This window comes from Echiichthys vipera (assembly GCF_963691815.1).
Source record: "Echiichthys vipera genome assembly, chromosome: 11".
Taxonomy (NCBI): Eukaryota; Metazoa; Chordata; class Actinopteri; order Perciformes; family Trachinidae; genus Echiichthys; species Echiichthys vipera.
In genome coordinates this window covers 8,652,463-8,669,789 of record NC_139836.1, presented here as the reverse complement: position 1 = coordinate 8,669,789, position 17,327 = coordinate 8,652,463, and the positions used below count along the sequence as shown (strand labels likewise).

At 42.5% G+C, this 17,327-nt stretch overlaps 1 protein-coding gene across 1 annotated transcript in view; it reads right to left on the bottom strand.

Moving 5' to 3' along the window:
* Nucleotides 1-17,327, bottom strand: part of inpp5a (inositol polyphosphate-5-phosphatase A) — a 162,411-nt gene that overhangs the window by 25,270 nt on the left and 119,814 nt on the right. Inside the window, exons 10-11 of the mRNA XM_083922975.1 lie at nucleotides 2,543-2,638; nucleotides 1,308-1,382 (exon numbers count right to left, since the gene is read on the bottom strand). Of these exons, the coding sequence (XP_083779101.1) occupies nucleotides 1,308-1,382; nucleotides 2,543-2,638 (171 nt within the window). The remainder of the gene's footprint in view (nucleotides 1-1,307; nucleotides 1,383-2,542; nucleotides 2,639-17,327) is intronic.

Below are 17,327 nucleotides of genomic sequence, written 5' to 3'. Positions count from 1 at the left end.
ATTATGAACTATGCCAGTTAAGTCACATCCCTTTTTTGACTCACTCTGATCCACCCTGGGAGTTCTGCTAGGTGTCCCCTCCACTTATATCTGATTTAAATATTAAAAGTGTTTTGACATAGTTCATGATACTTTGGGTAATTGGTTGAGTTGCTGTTTTTGTTTATTTCAACCTGTTTGATCAATAGTGCAAACCTGTTTCCGATTGGTGTATAGTGATGGATATTTACATACATATCTCATAGTAAACACACTATGAGTTTTTCCACTTTAAAAGCTTTTGTAAACTTAACAATTTAAATGATATGTATTCCATGACACATGAACGTAATGATTTCACTTGTAATGTTTTTCTACTACCCCGCACACTGTAACTCTGTGTCCCAGGTGCTACTTTTATTGTCCCCAGGATATCACAATAACTGATAACTGACTTGGAGCGCAGCCTGAGGGGGAAGAAGTAGCCTAGTGGAGTAAATTCCACTAAATTCCTGCATTCAGTACATAAAGCAGAGCAAAGCTGAACAAGAGCATCTCTGAAGTCAGAATGTAAGTATTATATTAATATGCATTCCATAAAAACACACATACATACATATATACAAACTTTAAAACTGTAGCGAAATGCTACATTATCATGAGGATTCAACTTAATGTTAATAAATCAGACTTTTATAATGTTTTTACATCATGTGGCCTACAACACAAACATGAATACACTCTGTGATTTCACAGTCCATTCTACTGATGTGTGTATGTGTGTGTACGTCCTTCATGGGTTTTTTAACAAGGTCCTGCTTTGAACTCCTTAATGTAATACATAGTCATATAAAAGTAGAAGTGTGTACAGGGTGTTTTTCTTATGCGGGCATTTAACACTCACCTCATCCCCACTCTGTCTAATTTAAAAGTTATTTCAAAGACATTTGGCCCAACAGTAGGGACAAAGAGAGTGTGTGTTGTGTGCACAAGAAGTGATGTGAGGGCATCAACTAAAACATCTGCTTGACTCCGGTCAGCAGCTGCAGCAATGGCCTGTTTACACTACCCTTTCTGTACTATCCCAATATGGAATGGCCTCAAATCAAATTTTGTGGCTACAATTAAACTTTTGACTTTCATTCTCGTGCTCTGTTCCTTTCACAGATAATCAAATGTAGTAAATGGCAGCTGATGTTATTGTGCTGTGTAAAAAGAATGTCTATACAGTTGATGAAGTGAATTAAATTTGTAATAAACAACTGGACGTGGAGAAATGAGAGAGCAGATGGATATATACAGGGTTAGGAAGGAAAGGGATGACTTACTGAGGTCCCATTGTTTTCCCGGAAAACATCCAGGTTGACATAATTAAAAAGCTTCTTTTCAAGTTGGAGAAGAACCTAAACCAGTGGCAAGAAAGAAACGGCGCTCTGATTAATACCAATGCTAATGTGAACTGTGCTTTGTAATCAGAGCTCTAATGAACAGCAGTGAGCTGCGTGGCAGACAGCAATGTTCATTCTACACGTGTCTCACTGAGGCATCACATCACTTTAAACAGCATGCTAACACAACCTGTAATAACTCAGGCTGAGATGTGACATATATAGAACGAGAAAATAACTATTATCTAATTACAAGTCCAATTTTCCTCTTCAACATGCGGTATACTGTATATGCATCATCATGTTCCTATCAAGGCCTGCTCACACCAGTTATTGCGCTGTAGGGCTGGGTCATGTGACAATATCAATTGTCAAACCGATAGAAATATATCTGTCATATATATTTTTCTATATATATCCGGAAAAACCTGCGGCTGATCTATGTTACAGCAATATTAAATGTTAATGTTAATTTTAATTTTGCGTTCTCAATTAAATTAACATACTCAATACTTTTCACTCGTCAAGTATTTAATTCACACAGGAGCCTACAAAAATTGGCTTTTACGATGTGGTCATTTCAGATGGATGGTTTATTGAATAACCAGAAAACCTGCTATATCATGATATATATATATACACAAGTAATACAAATCCTTCAAATCAAGTTCAACTTTGACACGCAAATTCTCAACATTGACCAAGAGGAAGCTAATATTTACCATGTGGACGTATTGTCCAGTTAGCGACTGAGCAATTAGGAAATTGGATTGATAAGATAGCCAGATTAACGTTGTTCTACTTCCACCTCTATAATAACTCTTTATTGAATGAAATGATGATACATTGACGGCACAGTACAGTGAACATAGAGAGAAGCTCTAAGAGCTGTCGTGACTGACTAGCGCTAGGATGTTCCCTGCTAGCTATTGCATAGATCACCAGCTAGCCATGTTAGTAGCACCTATGTCACCAAGCCTCTAGCACTGCTAATTTCTCGCTTTGGGATTTTCTAGCGTGAGCAGGCCTGAAGACAAATTTGTTTTTTCATTAAAATTTTACAAAAATGTGTTAGAATGACAAGATTTAAATTCAGTTATAAATGTGTGTTTAATTTTAATGAGGTTATGACAGGTCAGTATTGTGACAGGCATCATTGACGCAGCATAGCTTACCTTTCTGTCATTGTCACTTTCTCGGAATATTAGCTTGTCGACCTCGTTGGTGTCGGCCGCTCTGACTGTCTGCATGGTGGCAGTGGAGCAGAGACTCTGGAGGTGAGAGAGGAAGGACGTAAATGAATGTGAAGGTCAAACCTGTAAGGAATATACGCTGGCTGTGTGTTCATAAGAAAAACAAGAACATTACTTAAGGAGAAACCATTTATGAATTTATCTTCACGCTGTTACCCAGATGACACCATCACACACAAACACACTCTCATTGTACAGTAGTTTATAATTACTATTACTGCAGCTCTTGTCCCCAAAACCATGCACTACACTGCCTCGCATTTGGATGGTTTTTTAAAGAACCGTCCCACAAACTACCTCCTCACTGTTCTCTTTATCTGGGTCTATGTACTGACCCCTTCGACTGTGTGCATGGTTAAATTCCCCTTTGTGGACCCTTTTAACAATTAGTTAAACATTCGACCATCTGTGTTTGAAGACAGTTGAATGAGGTAATCCTTCAGCCAGTGGTTCCCATACCACACGGCAGAGACTGGGTGACCTGATTGAAATTCAAAGCACAGATTAGATAATCAGGTCAAGCCAATATAGGGAGCAGAAAAAGGCCCTTTAGACTGAAATGTCACAAATCAGTCCTGCTTCGGCCACGAAGGAACGGCACATCAGATTAGAACAAACACCATGCCCTGAGAGAAACTGGAACAACTCTCTGCAGTCCCACCACCCCCCACCACCACTGCCTCAGCCCCATTCCTTCATGCTCACCCCCCTCCCCGAAAGCAACTTTCTAAAGCCCTAACAAATCGCTCTATCTTTCACTTATTTAGGCGATCCAAATGCAGGGTCAATATGGTCCCCTGGCAGCCAAATGCTAATGCGCTTAAGTGCGCTTAAGCAGCTTTGTGCAATGAATAGGCCAAAGAAGGAGCTAGTGAGGAGGGCAAGAGATACTTTCCCTGTCAAAAAGTCATTGTAGCCACAGCCAGCAAAGACAAGCACAGAAAGACATCCATTTTACCATCTCTGATTAGCCCCGACTGCACCGAATGGGTGGTACACTTTCGGTTTAGTACAACTTCACATATAAGTGACAAAAACCTTTCAAGACAGTGTAGGGAAGGCTGGGAGTTTAAAATATAAAAACAAATAATAATAAAAAAAAGCTTTTTTCCAAATGGACCTAAATGTTTGGACACTACGAGCATCGGGGTCTTGCAATTCTTCTAAGCGAGCCCCCTTCTGTTGTCAACTTTACAAATTCAAAAATCAGTCAAGCAGAAATCCCTGGATACTTCACCGCTAATACCGAGGCCAGAAGCTCACACTGCTTATTGGCACAATAAGCATCAATATCCGGAGGACCAAAATAGCCCTTCCATTCACAGTCAAAGGACTTTCATAATCTGGTAGACAGGGGTCATCACTAAACATGCATGTGTCCTCTACATTTGGCAATGGTATGCCTACATTATATGAACAGGTAGAAGAGCATGTATGTAGGTTCCTACCTGGGATGACATCATTCTCAGTGACATAATTAAAGCACAGGTTTTGTATTCATATTAGCCTATAACCAAGAGTGCCAAGAGTGTCACTGCAAGAAAGACTTAATTAACAAAACAGACAATTAGCTAATGCTGCCTTTTCTTGTTTCTCCAGGGAAACTCATGATTCCAACCACAGATTTTTAGCCTTTTGTAAGAGCGACAAAGAAGCTGAAGACACTTGATTAATTTCAAGATGTGTTTTACATGCACTCAGGGGGGATTTCACAAAGAATGGATCGTGGCTGCTGATAGCACCATGAATTGTACATCTGCCCCGTCCCAAGGTCTGATTCAAAAAAGATATTACGCTAATGATATTACAGCACAAAGGTTTGCAGCCGAATGTAATTTGCCCTTTTTTGCCTCAGATTACAATGATTCATGTATCACAGTAGGCAGAATATAACTTCCTTCTTCCATATGCAAATAAAGAAGTACATAATTTCTATCTGCATACACATAGCCTTTACATTTGAATGAAACATTTTTGTTATCGTCGTGTTGTGTGTGTAAATTTCAGTTGTTACTGTCACATAAATCATTATTACAGAAAGGTGAGATGACGAGAAAAAAAACCCCACTGCCTACAGTTTGTCTGTCTGCTGATTGTCGTAACTTTTCTCTGCCCAACGGCGGTATGTGTGTAATATTTTCTTTTTCAGGTATATTTGATGCAATGCGTTTGCAGGACAGCAAAGAGAAAGTCGTTTTTTAAAGACATGTTCACTGTCAGCTGTAGAATTGTTCTTAGTTACTGCTGATAAAAACCCGACATTTATTAAGCAGCGCTGATCTTCATGCTTATTTGCATAGAAAAGGCACCACAGCTATGCATACTACCTCATTTAAATATGTGTAAATAGCACAGGGGCACTGAGACACTATTTGCTAGCCAGTGCAGATAGAGGTGCATTTCACCCTTGGTGGTGCTCTGAGAATTGCACGGTTTCTTTTAGCATTATTTGAGCAGGTTTAGTGTCCCCAAAAGCTGCACAATCCTTTTGTGAATTTGCCCCTCAGTGTCCAGCTCAACAGGATGAAGCGATTCCTTTCATTTATCATTAACAAACTAAGCCCTATATTACACTCTCCTGAGCTGTACTGTCACATGGAGTTGGATCCTGACATGTGGCTGATTGATCCATTCATAATCTCATTGGCTGACCAATCAGTGTGTCGGTGCAGTTGGTGGTGGCTGATTGCACCCGATTGATCACAGCTTTCCACTGTCGTCTTTTGTGAAAAACATCCAACACACACACCCACACACACACACACACACACACACACACACACACACACACACACACACACCCCAGTGGCCGTGTCACAAGATCTGCCCACCAAACACCAAGATGGGGAAAATGAGAATCCCATGCTGTCACTTAGGAGCATATCAATGCAGCGATGTCTCCTTCATACTGCCAGCAGAGCCCAGGTGCTTGAGCAGAATCTCTGAACAGATCTTTCCCTTCAAAGCTCCTCCATCCTAAGCACATTACACATAGATGTGCTCTAACTGACCACCCTAAATGATATTATCAGAATTAATTCTGCTGGAATTGACTCCTTATTTAATACATGACAATTAGTCATGGGAGGGAGAGGGGATACCAGGTGATGGGAAAATACTGACAGACAGCTGTCAGGAAAAGCAGCTGTAGTCCCAGAGACAGTAAGGATGTCTTCACTCCTCCGGACTCTTTAACTCTTTCCTGCAAAGTGACTTGGCATCACATCTCTGCATTATGGGTCACAGGTCAACACTGAGTGTTTGTAGAGGGCCAGAGGCCGGGGGGCTGGGATGAGAGGTTGCCGAGGAAGGCGCTGCCTTTGTGCATCAATGGAGGATAATCTCATGACTGTCGAAGGAGGAAGCGGCTGTTTAAAGGAGCTCTCTATTCCAGCTGCTCTCCTTAGAAGAGAGGTTAAAGCAATCTGTCCCACTTCAAAGACCAAAGACACACACACATTCAAGCCTTCTGTCTCTGATGCTGCCAACAGATGGAGGCGATCCACTGTGCTCAACTTAAACACTAAGAAAAAGAACATTGAATTACAATGGCACAAAATATTTAAGATATTCAGAAAAATAAAACCTTCTCTGCTGATTCTTGTGAACATTCTTTTTTCTTGGGAAAACTTGAAGGATGAGGCTGGTGTTATTCTTTATCATTCTTATTGTCAACAATCCCACCAAAAAAAACCTAAACCAACAGTGTGTGAGTCCTTCTCTCAATACGTGCCTACCCTCTGTGGCACTCAGCCCCGAGACCATTGGTTCCTACTTGAAGATGTAAACCTTTAAAAACAGATCACAGATAAATCATTTCATTTAAAAAAAGAGTAATTTCATAAAACATCTGGAGGTTTGAGCAAAACTTACTCAAACAGGAGTAAATAGTGCATTTGTTGGGGGACTATTTTCAGCTCCGGATTAATACACATTTGATGCTCTAGTGTGTATTTACAACAGCAGGACGTTGTGTGTGGGATTGATTCAGAATAAACTACAGTGTGTGTGTGTGTTCATGGTAATGGAGGAACATGTTAGCCAGTGCAACAGCAGGGTTTCCTCAATGTGCATTGTAAATTGTTGCCGCAGCCAATTTATTTATTATTTTGCACGTCAATATATTTTTACTTACCTTTCACAATAAAGGCTCTGTGAGAGTGAATCATATTACCGATAACGTCACTTCAAATGTCAGTAAAATAATTGCTGCTTACATTAATTATGTATTAAAAGATTCCTGATTGATCCAACTAAGGGATGCCGTTTACATAATATCTAATGGCGTGTCCTTGGTTGACTGTATTTGACTGTGTCCATACTGGCACTGATGGAGACACCGTAGTGTGATAATTCCTCCTAACTCCTCTGGGGTTTATGTTCCTCCCTCCCTCACCCCAGTCCCATGCAATGATTCACACTAAACTGTCATTCCACCAATATAATAATCCACTGAGAGCGTTTAGAACTCAGTGATTAAACCTCAATTAGGTAGAGAGAGTATGAGACTGCGTGCAGAGAGAGACAGACGATGAGTGGACAATGAGCTAACTATCCATTCTTCATTACCGGAGGCAGCGAACAGGGGCTGCCCTTTGTGTCAGCAGGGGCAGTGGCATTGTCAGAACGCGCCATTATTTTCTCGCTGCCACGCAAAGCGGGACTGCCAGCTGAGTTAAGGTGTGCCAGCGGGGGCTGGCAGGTTCAGCATGAATTGCTTAGCACTCTGATCACTTTTCTTCCATTCGCCACCGTTCATCACGGCCATCCCGCATGCATGATTGCGACATCTGCCCAAGCTGGGTAGAAGGGGGCATCCAAAGGAGGCAACAACAAATTCGGCCTCCTGCTTTCCTGCCAGCTATTAACGCAGGAGAGCCAGTAAATCAGCTGTGACCCTCCCCACCCGATCTGACTGGACACAAGCCAGAGTTATCCACTCTTCTCCCTGTAGCTGGCTAATTTAATGCTTCCAAACACTATAGATTCATCATTGACACACACAGCAGCATGGGAATTCAACATGAAGGAGAGGTGAGAGTGGACACATTATCACTCGGAAAGTTAGCCTGTGTGTGACCCACTGGTCAACAAGTGACCCTAGTAAACCTGGCCTGTGTCACCCCTAACAGCGAGCGACTCTCACACACAAACCCTCACCCCTTCCCATGAACTCGCTGAGCTGTGTGAGAGCTGATGACGAGGTTTGATGGCAGTGTATGCGTCGTAGGAGGTCTCCTAACCTGCCACGCCCTCGCCAAAAAACGAGCTTGGAGAGGTAAGAGGGCGTGCAAGGTAGTGATAATGTGCCCTATTTATCTTGTGCATTATAACATCTGGGAAACTTCTCTAAAAACAATAGCACGCATTGAGGGCTGCCATTCTGGCTTTACCTTCAGAAACCGGCCAAAAGCATTTGTCCCCTCGGAATGGATAATGGACAGGCCACAAATCATTCAGGACAACAGGACGGAGGGGTGTGAGTGTGTGAGAGAGAAACTGAATGTATGTGTATGTTTTGTGTGAGTGTGTGTGTGTGTGTTCCCCCCTGGTATTTAACTTCTCTGCTGGCCCATTCTGCAGGGCCCCGCAGGACAAATTGCCCTGCATGGTTGTCTTTGAGAGGCAGTGCAGCGCGCAGAGAAAGGGACAGGGCTGAAACACAGAGAACAGGCCTATAAAAATTCATCACTTTGACCCTGGTGACCTCTCACTACTGGGGGGTTGCACAGACACACACACAGATGCACAAGCACGCCCTTGCCCACCCACTCAAACTCATAATCAGAGCAGGGAGCAAATGTTCTGAAATCATCTCCAAACATTTTAAGTAAAGATTCATACTAATACACAGTCAGTTAAACAAGACAAGTTGAGCCATGGAAATGTACTAAGCCTCCTGATTTCTTTCTCTAACACATGCACACTAGCAGACACAATGGCTATGGAAAAGCCTTCCACACAGGAAAAGGCCACCAGATGCTTCATTGTGACTGTGTCTCTGTGTAAAGTAGTGGCAGTAAAAGGAGGGTGGGCTCTCCTGAGGCGTATTAGTCCCAGTAAGAGGAGGACATTGTCTCAGGCTGGGCTCTTGACACATTACTGCCACCTGTACAAAGAAAACCTAATGAGAGATTTAATCTGAGAAACCTCCCCTAACACTTTTAGTCAGCACTTTAAAACCAACCACGGCAGATGTCTGCAAGACTGTTTAACGCACTGGCTTCTCTTAACCTCTCAATAAGGCCATGCATGCCTAAATTGCTCAATAGCCATCTTAATGTGGCATTCATTTGAATGTTGTTAGCTGCAGTTGTTGTGTTTCCAAAAAGGAGGCTTTGTGATTTGAAGGAGCAGCCAGCAGTGCTGTGGCCATTCATGTTTTCTTTTTAAGACTTAGAGCATTTATCCTGTTAATGAGGAAACAAATTCACATCCAACCGTGAAGCAATCGTTGCAGCACATTTAAACATGGCCAACAGAAGAGATATTGATATGGAGTATAAACACTTACTAAGCACCTGAAAACGTCGCACTCTCATTTAATTTACCTATCCCACCGTAGCTGTGGCTGGGAATCAATTAAAGGAAACAGACAGTGAGTGTTATTTGTCGTTGCTGAGTCAATTACAGAATATTGAAGACCCAATCAGTGATTGGCGATTAGTGCTGGTCCAATAGGAATGCAGGGTCTGTTGGGTTCATTACTCTGGTATTCGATAGAGATCAGGACCTAAGAATTAATGAATGTCTAATGATGTTCCCTTTAAAGAGAGCTAGAGCTTGGTTAGCACAATCAACCAGCCTACAAATACTACAAATATGCAACGTCAATTGCGTTTCTACTGCATGGTATACGAGTCGATACTAAAGGGAGGAGTTAAAACGCTGCAGTTCACGGATCAGTCAGAGCAAATCGACACTAGCAGGACACAGGACTTCCTGCACAAATCTACCGTCAACAGCGACCTTATTATTTTTACAACTTGCCCTGGCAGCCCTGCAATACTCCTTTTCATAGCGGAAAAACAATTTGTGTATAGGAGAATAACCTTTTCTCTTTCTTTTCTCCGTAGCAACAGTTGAACTACCAAAGCAGGGTTAGGGTTATGGCTTTTTCAGGCGGGCAGGTGACCAGCCATCTTGCTTCCAGGGTGCACTGGGAGGAGAAGACCCTGGCGAGGCACAAAACCGTCCTCACACACAAAGAACATTGATTCATTTGAAGCACCACCCTTTAATTTGTTTGCACCATTTCATCTAAATGATGTGCTTGTCCGCCAGGGTGAGAGAGAGAGAGAGAGAGTGAGAGAGAGGGAGAGGGAGAGGGAGAGAGAGAGGGAGAGGGAGAGGGAGAGAGAGAGAGAGAGAGAGAGAGAGAGAGAGAGAGAGAGAGAGGGAGAGGGAGAGAGAGGGAGAGGGTGAGGGAGAGAGAGAGGTGTAATTCAGCCAAGGAAAGGGGAAAGAGGAAGGTACAGAGGGGGAGGAGGGGTCTTGACACCCCACCGCAGGGCGCTAGGCAACCATCTAGTGGGTGGGCTTTGTGATACATTTTACCAATTTTTCATGCCCATCCCTCTTGATGTGACCCCACTCAGGGCCTTTTATGCCCCTGACAGCTCTGCGCAGGAAAACATGCTGCCGCTCTGATAGCATGAAATCGGGAACAAAGACCCCCAGGGAGAGGAGAAGGGGGCCACCGAGGCACGCTGTTCTCCGGTCCCGCCTGGCTCTGGACACAAACAGATGTTAGGCCAGCCCCGGCTCTCTCTGCCCCCTGAAAGAGGAGGCCCCGTCGGAGAAATGGGCCTGAAATGCATTGTTTTGGGCCTTTTAAGACAAAAACTGGAGCCACTCCTTCTGAAAGGGCCCGGCAATATGGCCGTCACAGATAAATCACAAAAGGGGGAGTGAGAGAAAGGCCCATGAATTCTCAATGCAGCCCTTAATGGGCCCTCTTAAATATGATGGGATATGTGTGTGCGGATATGAATGGAGCCCAGCCACTTTTAATGTCAGAGGGCAGAGTTGTTTAAAAGCCCATGGTGCCAAAGTTGGGTTTACAGCTGTGTTACAATGAGCCATTCTGTAGGAACATCGCCCTGCTGCTGACAGTAAAGATTCACACTGGGAAAAGCTGTAGGCCAAGTTGTTTAAATAATCCGAGCACTTCTACTGGCTTCCTTAACAACAGCACAATATTTTATCATCACTTATCTGTTGTCCTTTTGCAGCTCGTAATGGAATGAGCCATCAAATAAATACCATGAGTTAAAAGGCCCCCTATTGTAAGAAGGGAGATTTCCATGTCTTTTTTTAAAACCATAAAACAGGCTGAGGTTCTATATAAATACTGGGAAAGTATCAGAACGCTCAATCCACAGAAAAATGCACACAGCCTGCATTCAGAGACTGTGTCTTTAAACGAGCCGTTAGGACTTCTGTACGGTTGGGATGTCACTACTATACTAAATATAGATAGAAAGGGCAATGCCTTTACAGCCATTCCCCGGCTGCAATGATGGTGCATGGATGCATAAAGCGCAAATGTGGAAGACCCGAAAACACTAAACCAATCAGAGCAAACTATGCTTTTTCAGAAGGGGGTTAGACAGAGGGTGAATACAGGTATATTCAGACAGACAGTATGAGAAAAAGAATGTGTTTTTTGAACATTAAAGCATGTAAACATGTTCTAGTAGAAAAACAAAAATAAAAGTGAACCTGAAAATGAGTAGAATATGGGACCTTTATGGTATTGCCTGATTTAAATAGTTTGAATAACCAAGGCTGTGACCGACTTGTTGAGTAGGCTCTGAATTCAGCCATGTGCATCCATTCTTATAGAGGCGGCTGATTTGCATATGCATTACAACAAACGATAATGATTAAAATCCTGGAAACAGCAGTGGAGACGGTGTGTGCGTGCATGTTTGCGCACAGCTCCCCAGAGACAACATGTGTTATCTTGGCAACCACTCCATCCTTCAGAGAGAGAAAAAACAATTATTGTGCTCTGGTCTACAAAGGCTGAGGACTGCATTAGTCAAAAATAGACTGACATCATACACGCTGAACACTATGTACCAGGCACAAAGAGATCCCTATCCTTCACAGTTTATGCCACATTTCATCTGGACTAAATAAAAGCATCACTGTGAGCTGTTGCTGTTCCTCCTTGTGATTTTAAAAGGCAGGGGGGATGAGACAAACCATCAATATAGCAAGAGATGAAGAAAGACAGAGACTGACTCAAAGTTGATTATTCATGATTTATAGAGATTACACCGCGTGGTGGATTAAATAAAAAAGACATGGATTGAGTATTGAGTCCACTTTAATTTACAGACTGATCCAATTACAGTTAATTCCATTTGGAATATGTATATTGTTTGCATAATCTTGGCAAACACATCATGGTTATCAATAGATTCACGACACAAAGAGACTTATCTCCATAATTTTAAATAAACTGTAAATATTTCAAATTGCATTATAGAAACCATTTCTTACATGAAGTGCCTGATATCTATAAGATGACTAGTTTAGAGTCCATGTGTTTGTAACATACAAACACATACAAACAATGAAACAATGAACAGCTAAATCAGTTTCACAGATGGACCTCCTTGAAAGTGAATAAACATTCTGTGTTATTTCTGTGGTAGTTTTTACCTGAACTTTTATAGACAATTTCAAACTGTCAGAAACATAATCTGCAACAATTTTGATAACAAATAGTTTTTTCAGCAAAAAACATGTACTTGTTCTAGCGTCTGATGTTTTAATATTTACAGGTTTTCTAAGTTTTCTGAACTCAATGTCTTGGAATTTTTGGACAAAACAAACAAGCAATTTATACAAGTCTCCCTGGCCTTTGTGAAATTGTGACAGACATTTTGCCTCACAATTTTTAGTGCTAGAAAACTATTTTGTATAAAGAAGAAATACCCAGAGAGGATGTTTAAGACAGTGTGGGACAAAACAGAGAAGAGAAGAGAGAGAGGAGTTTTGGGGGAAAGAAAGAACGGTAAGATGACAGGAGAAAGCAAAAGAGAAGATACGTAACTGAAATGAGTGAGGGAATGTTTTTGGAGAGTGAGGGATGATCACAGGAAAAGGCATTTAAAACTACAAAACATGGAAGAAACTAGGGATGCATAAATCTGATACTGATATCAGGCTAATACTGACTCAAATAGCTGGATCGAGTATTGTGAAAATGGGGCCGATTGCTTCAATTCAATTCGATGTTTCTACTGTAAACATTATATACTTTTTGAAATTTCCCATTTAAGTTTTGACTAATTAGTGGCAGCGCTTGAAGGGTAACATTTTCACCTGAATTGCAATTCCTGTAAGATTTTTCACAAAGTTGCTGGTGCAGGATTTATTACTTTACTAATTAATAACAATTAATTGCAATTCAAGCCTGATGTTGCCTTACACAGAAAACAATGTTCCCAGTCATTTTCACACAGTGAGGTATACAGCTTATTAATTAAACAATGGTATTGGATGGATACTAACTAACTGCTATTGGAGTAAACCCAAAGGCCAGGTATCAGTATGAGGACTGGTAAAGAAATCTCCCTTAATGTATCTAATGTGCACTAATAAGGTACTAAACACCAGCTGGAGGAAGGGAGTGTTGGGTCCAAGGTTGGGTTACATATACTGATATAGGGAGTGAGAAGGTGTTCGACAATGGAAAATCCACCTTTCACAAAACAGAATCACTATAGCTGATGAATCTTTAATGGATGTATCAGACTTACTATAAGTTGTTTATATCGAACAGACCAGTTTCCTCTGCTGTAGAGGACAGCGTTGGTGAACCATTGAGGGGTAACTTTGATTACATCCCTGACCGGGGCCAACCCCAACCCCAGGGGCCTACAAGGCAACGTGCCCTCCCAGCCCCTGATAGTGCCAGGCTCTGCGCTCATCCTTGGCTTAGTTTGTCACACCATCCCACTGTTGGTATGGTGTTCCCAGCTGCCAGTCACAGTGCCACCCCCCTCCCCCTCCCCTCCAAGCACACAATGGCAATAGCATGGCTGGCGCCGGGCTCAAACGGCCTGTTGTTAATGAGCAGGACCAACAGAAGCCACTGCTTGTTCTTCATTTGCCAACGTTTTAATTATATGGACAGCGCTCCCATCAAAGCTGCATCGTTCAAGTTACGCCCTCATAGCTGAACTCTTTTTTCCTCTGTGTCTTCAGCGCTGGATTCATTAGCATCGAAAGCAAACAGACCGAATAGAGAGAGAGAGAGAGAACAGGCGCTGTTGTCTAGAGGGAATAGTCTCCCTCTATATCCAGATGGGTTATCTGTGATATAATGGGCCCTCATTGTGATAGATTGGACTCTTTGAGTCAGATAATATCCCTTTATTGTATTCTGAGGAAACATCTCCATTGGCCATAAACAGGCGGGGGGTCATACAGCAGGTGTTGATAAGTCTGTTTTTAACCTGCAAGGTGTGTAGTAAATGGGTGGGGTTTACTGCATCAGGACAAATTACAGTGAGAAGTGTCAGGTGGGTTGTCTTCCACAGAAAAGCATATTGATTTAGTGGGCTATGACAAACCATGTAAAGGATTTGTCAATACGATTTCGCCTAGCAATTAAACAGTCATACGTATACAACACTCCTCCTAGTAAGAGCCTCACAAATGCTCTATATTTAACAATAAATTACATAAAAGAGGAAGAAAAGAACACTGTCCTGAAGAATTAGGACATTAAAACTGTGACGTTTATTGTAATAAACTTCCCTTTTTAGTTCAAATCTGATAAGGTACACAAGGGCTGGTGCATGTACTGTACTGTATGTGTGCTACATCTGTGACTCTGGGTCCATGAGTGTATCTGGAAACTGAGGGCAGCCAAGAAGGGTCACAGTCCCTAGTGAGGGGTTCCACAGAACAGAGGCCCAATCAGTGCTGGCCCACTGGTTAATGGATGGATGGCCCCCAAAATTAATTAGCCTGACTAATGTAGTGTACACTTAATTACACTGGCTGCCTTTTGATTTATAGCTGGCCAGATACACACATGTTAGTCAAAGTCAGGGCTAAAAAGAGAAAAATTGTTTACCCTTTACTGGTGCAAATTATTTACTCAGACTAGGTTCAGCAGCCAGGACAACAGCCATCAACTATGTAATGAACTCATGTTGGTTTCAAAGAGAGGGGTAACACAGAGACTGGGACTGTGACACCAAACATATTAGATTATAAATACAAATTGAAGTATTTTATGGGGCTCTGACATGGTTTGTCACATATATCCTTTACTTTTTCAGTCAGGGCAATTACATTTTTTTTTTTTACAAAATAAAAATTAGCATCTATAAATAGAAGAAAAAAAGCAAAGCATCCTCCCAGTCATTGTGTACAAAACCTCACACATACATAAATACAAATAAAAAAATTAATTCATGACAGAATTTATCTTCCAAAAACGTGTTTATATTTCTGTCTCTGTTGTCATGGGCGTGTGCGCCGAGTAGCAGTGTGAAAATAAAATGACTGATCTATCATGCTGGCATGTCATTACTGAGCATTTTACAGCATTCATTAGGAGTGGGGCTAGTCTCTGGCCCCACCTTTAATTTCATGCTGCTCAAGCGAGAGAAAGGACACAGGACAAAGGAAGGAAGATTGATGCCTGGTCTGGCCCTCTCCACTTCCCGCAGACGCGGACAGGGGGCGCTGATCCAAATCTCTCTCTTCAGTCAGAGAGGGGCCAGCTAGCCTAATGAAATCTGTCCATGTAGCAGCAGATCAGCCCCAATTAAAAACAGCCCCACACCATGTCACAGGGACAGTAGATCAAGTCAGCAATTAACCTTCCCGTTGGCCTCTATCAATCCTTAAATTGGAGCAGGCCGGCCAGCAGCACACAATCTCTGCAGATATTAAATTTACATTCTATTAAGTTTAATTAGGAGGGATTTTAAATATACTAGGAGTCCAGGCACGGAGCCCTGAGGCTGTCATCGACACCGCTGATTCACAGCCACTGGCCACCTCAAGGGACACACACACTCTTCACACACACCACTGTATACCTTATACCACCCCTTGTCTGAAGAACGGAACCAAGAAGAAGCCCTAGTTGTGAATCGGTCAACAAGGCTCATGTGACCTGGAGCCATGACTGAGCACTGCTCAGCTTTGGTCTGAAAGGCTGCACATGGGTTTCTATGATGTGATTTTTTTAAGGGGTTATTGCATTATTATTGTAACATTATTGTTACTATTAACATGACACATACTGGCAGTGTCAAGTGTTTGTGTGGGACTAAATCGCCTGTCTGATCCTGCAGGATTTCGGATCATCACTGCTCGTTTCAACCGATTCCCTGCCCTGCTCCTGCTTGCTGGCACTGGGATTCTGATTACTTATACATAACGCTCCGTGTTAGTGCCTGTCTCTTTAAGTCTACTCTGATTGGTCAGGTCCATCACATCTGAGCTCCATCGTCTGTCATTGCAGGTGGGGAAAGACTGTAACTGACTGCACTTTTAACCAACAGCTTAGATAGTATTGCTTCTGAAAACAGGCTTTGTGCATTTCTCTGTGGATTGAGCATTTCTAGACGTTCAGAGGCAGTTTTGAGTATTTTTCCAGGTGTTTATACGTCTGTGCGTCTGACTGTGGACAGACTGTGTCACATCAATAGCATTGCAAACGTGCAAGATACATTCGATAGGTGTGGTCCGAGCAAGGGTGGCGAAAGTAGGGGGTAGAATGTAGGAAAGGGGCCATTGCCCCAAGCAAGATGCTCTCTAGTATTTAATTATATTGATGTTTATTTAAAAATCTCTGTGACCAACTACACAACTTGTCCTAAAAAGGGAGACCATGAAAAAAAAGAGAGACGCAGAATGAGCTGAAAAGCATTCGTCTTAATTGAGGCAAACGGTTTAATGGAAGGGAATTGATTTACATGCATGGTTGAGATCAATAATATCAGCCTCTTTAATTTAAAAATTCATCCCACTCCAACTGTGCAGTGCTCACTGCCTGCTCCCATATTCATTACAATAACATTTGCCGTCCCTAATTTGAGCTCTCCTTTAAAAACTCGACAATCGAGTAGGGTCTCATTTATTTCAACAGGCCTGGGACATTATGCAATGCATCTCTAGTCAGTTGAGTCACTGCCTGCTTGAACATGAGTGCTCCATGAGGGATTCAAAGAAACTGCAGGCTGTGATGTATCCGATTTGCCGGACAAAATCTTCAAAACCATTCCTTCTCGCTTTCCTGTTTTATCAGCACCGATGCAAAGCATGATCAAGCCAAAGCCTGATCACACCCATGGGAGAGGGGAGAGGAGAGAGAAGGTTGGTGGGGACTGGACCACCTCCAGGCTGCTCAGCCCTAGCATTAGTCTCCACGTGGCTGTGTCCTTTGTCTGCCAGTCAAAGGGCCGCTGAATGGGGGTCAATTGAAACCAATTCCCTCTGTCGGACACAATTAATGGGGTTGCCCACAGCGGGCAGGAGGGGGGCGACCGCGGCCCTTTGGTTACTGATCCTGCCGCACAAGCATGCCAGGAATTTGCCACCTGGAATTTGCCCTGTGACAATAACAAACCCACCCCCTTACAAACCCACCTCCTTTTTCTGTACACACATGGATACATCCCAAAATACCCCCTGTCCCATCAACCCACCCACAAGGCAGGAT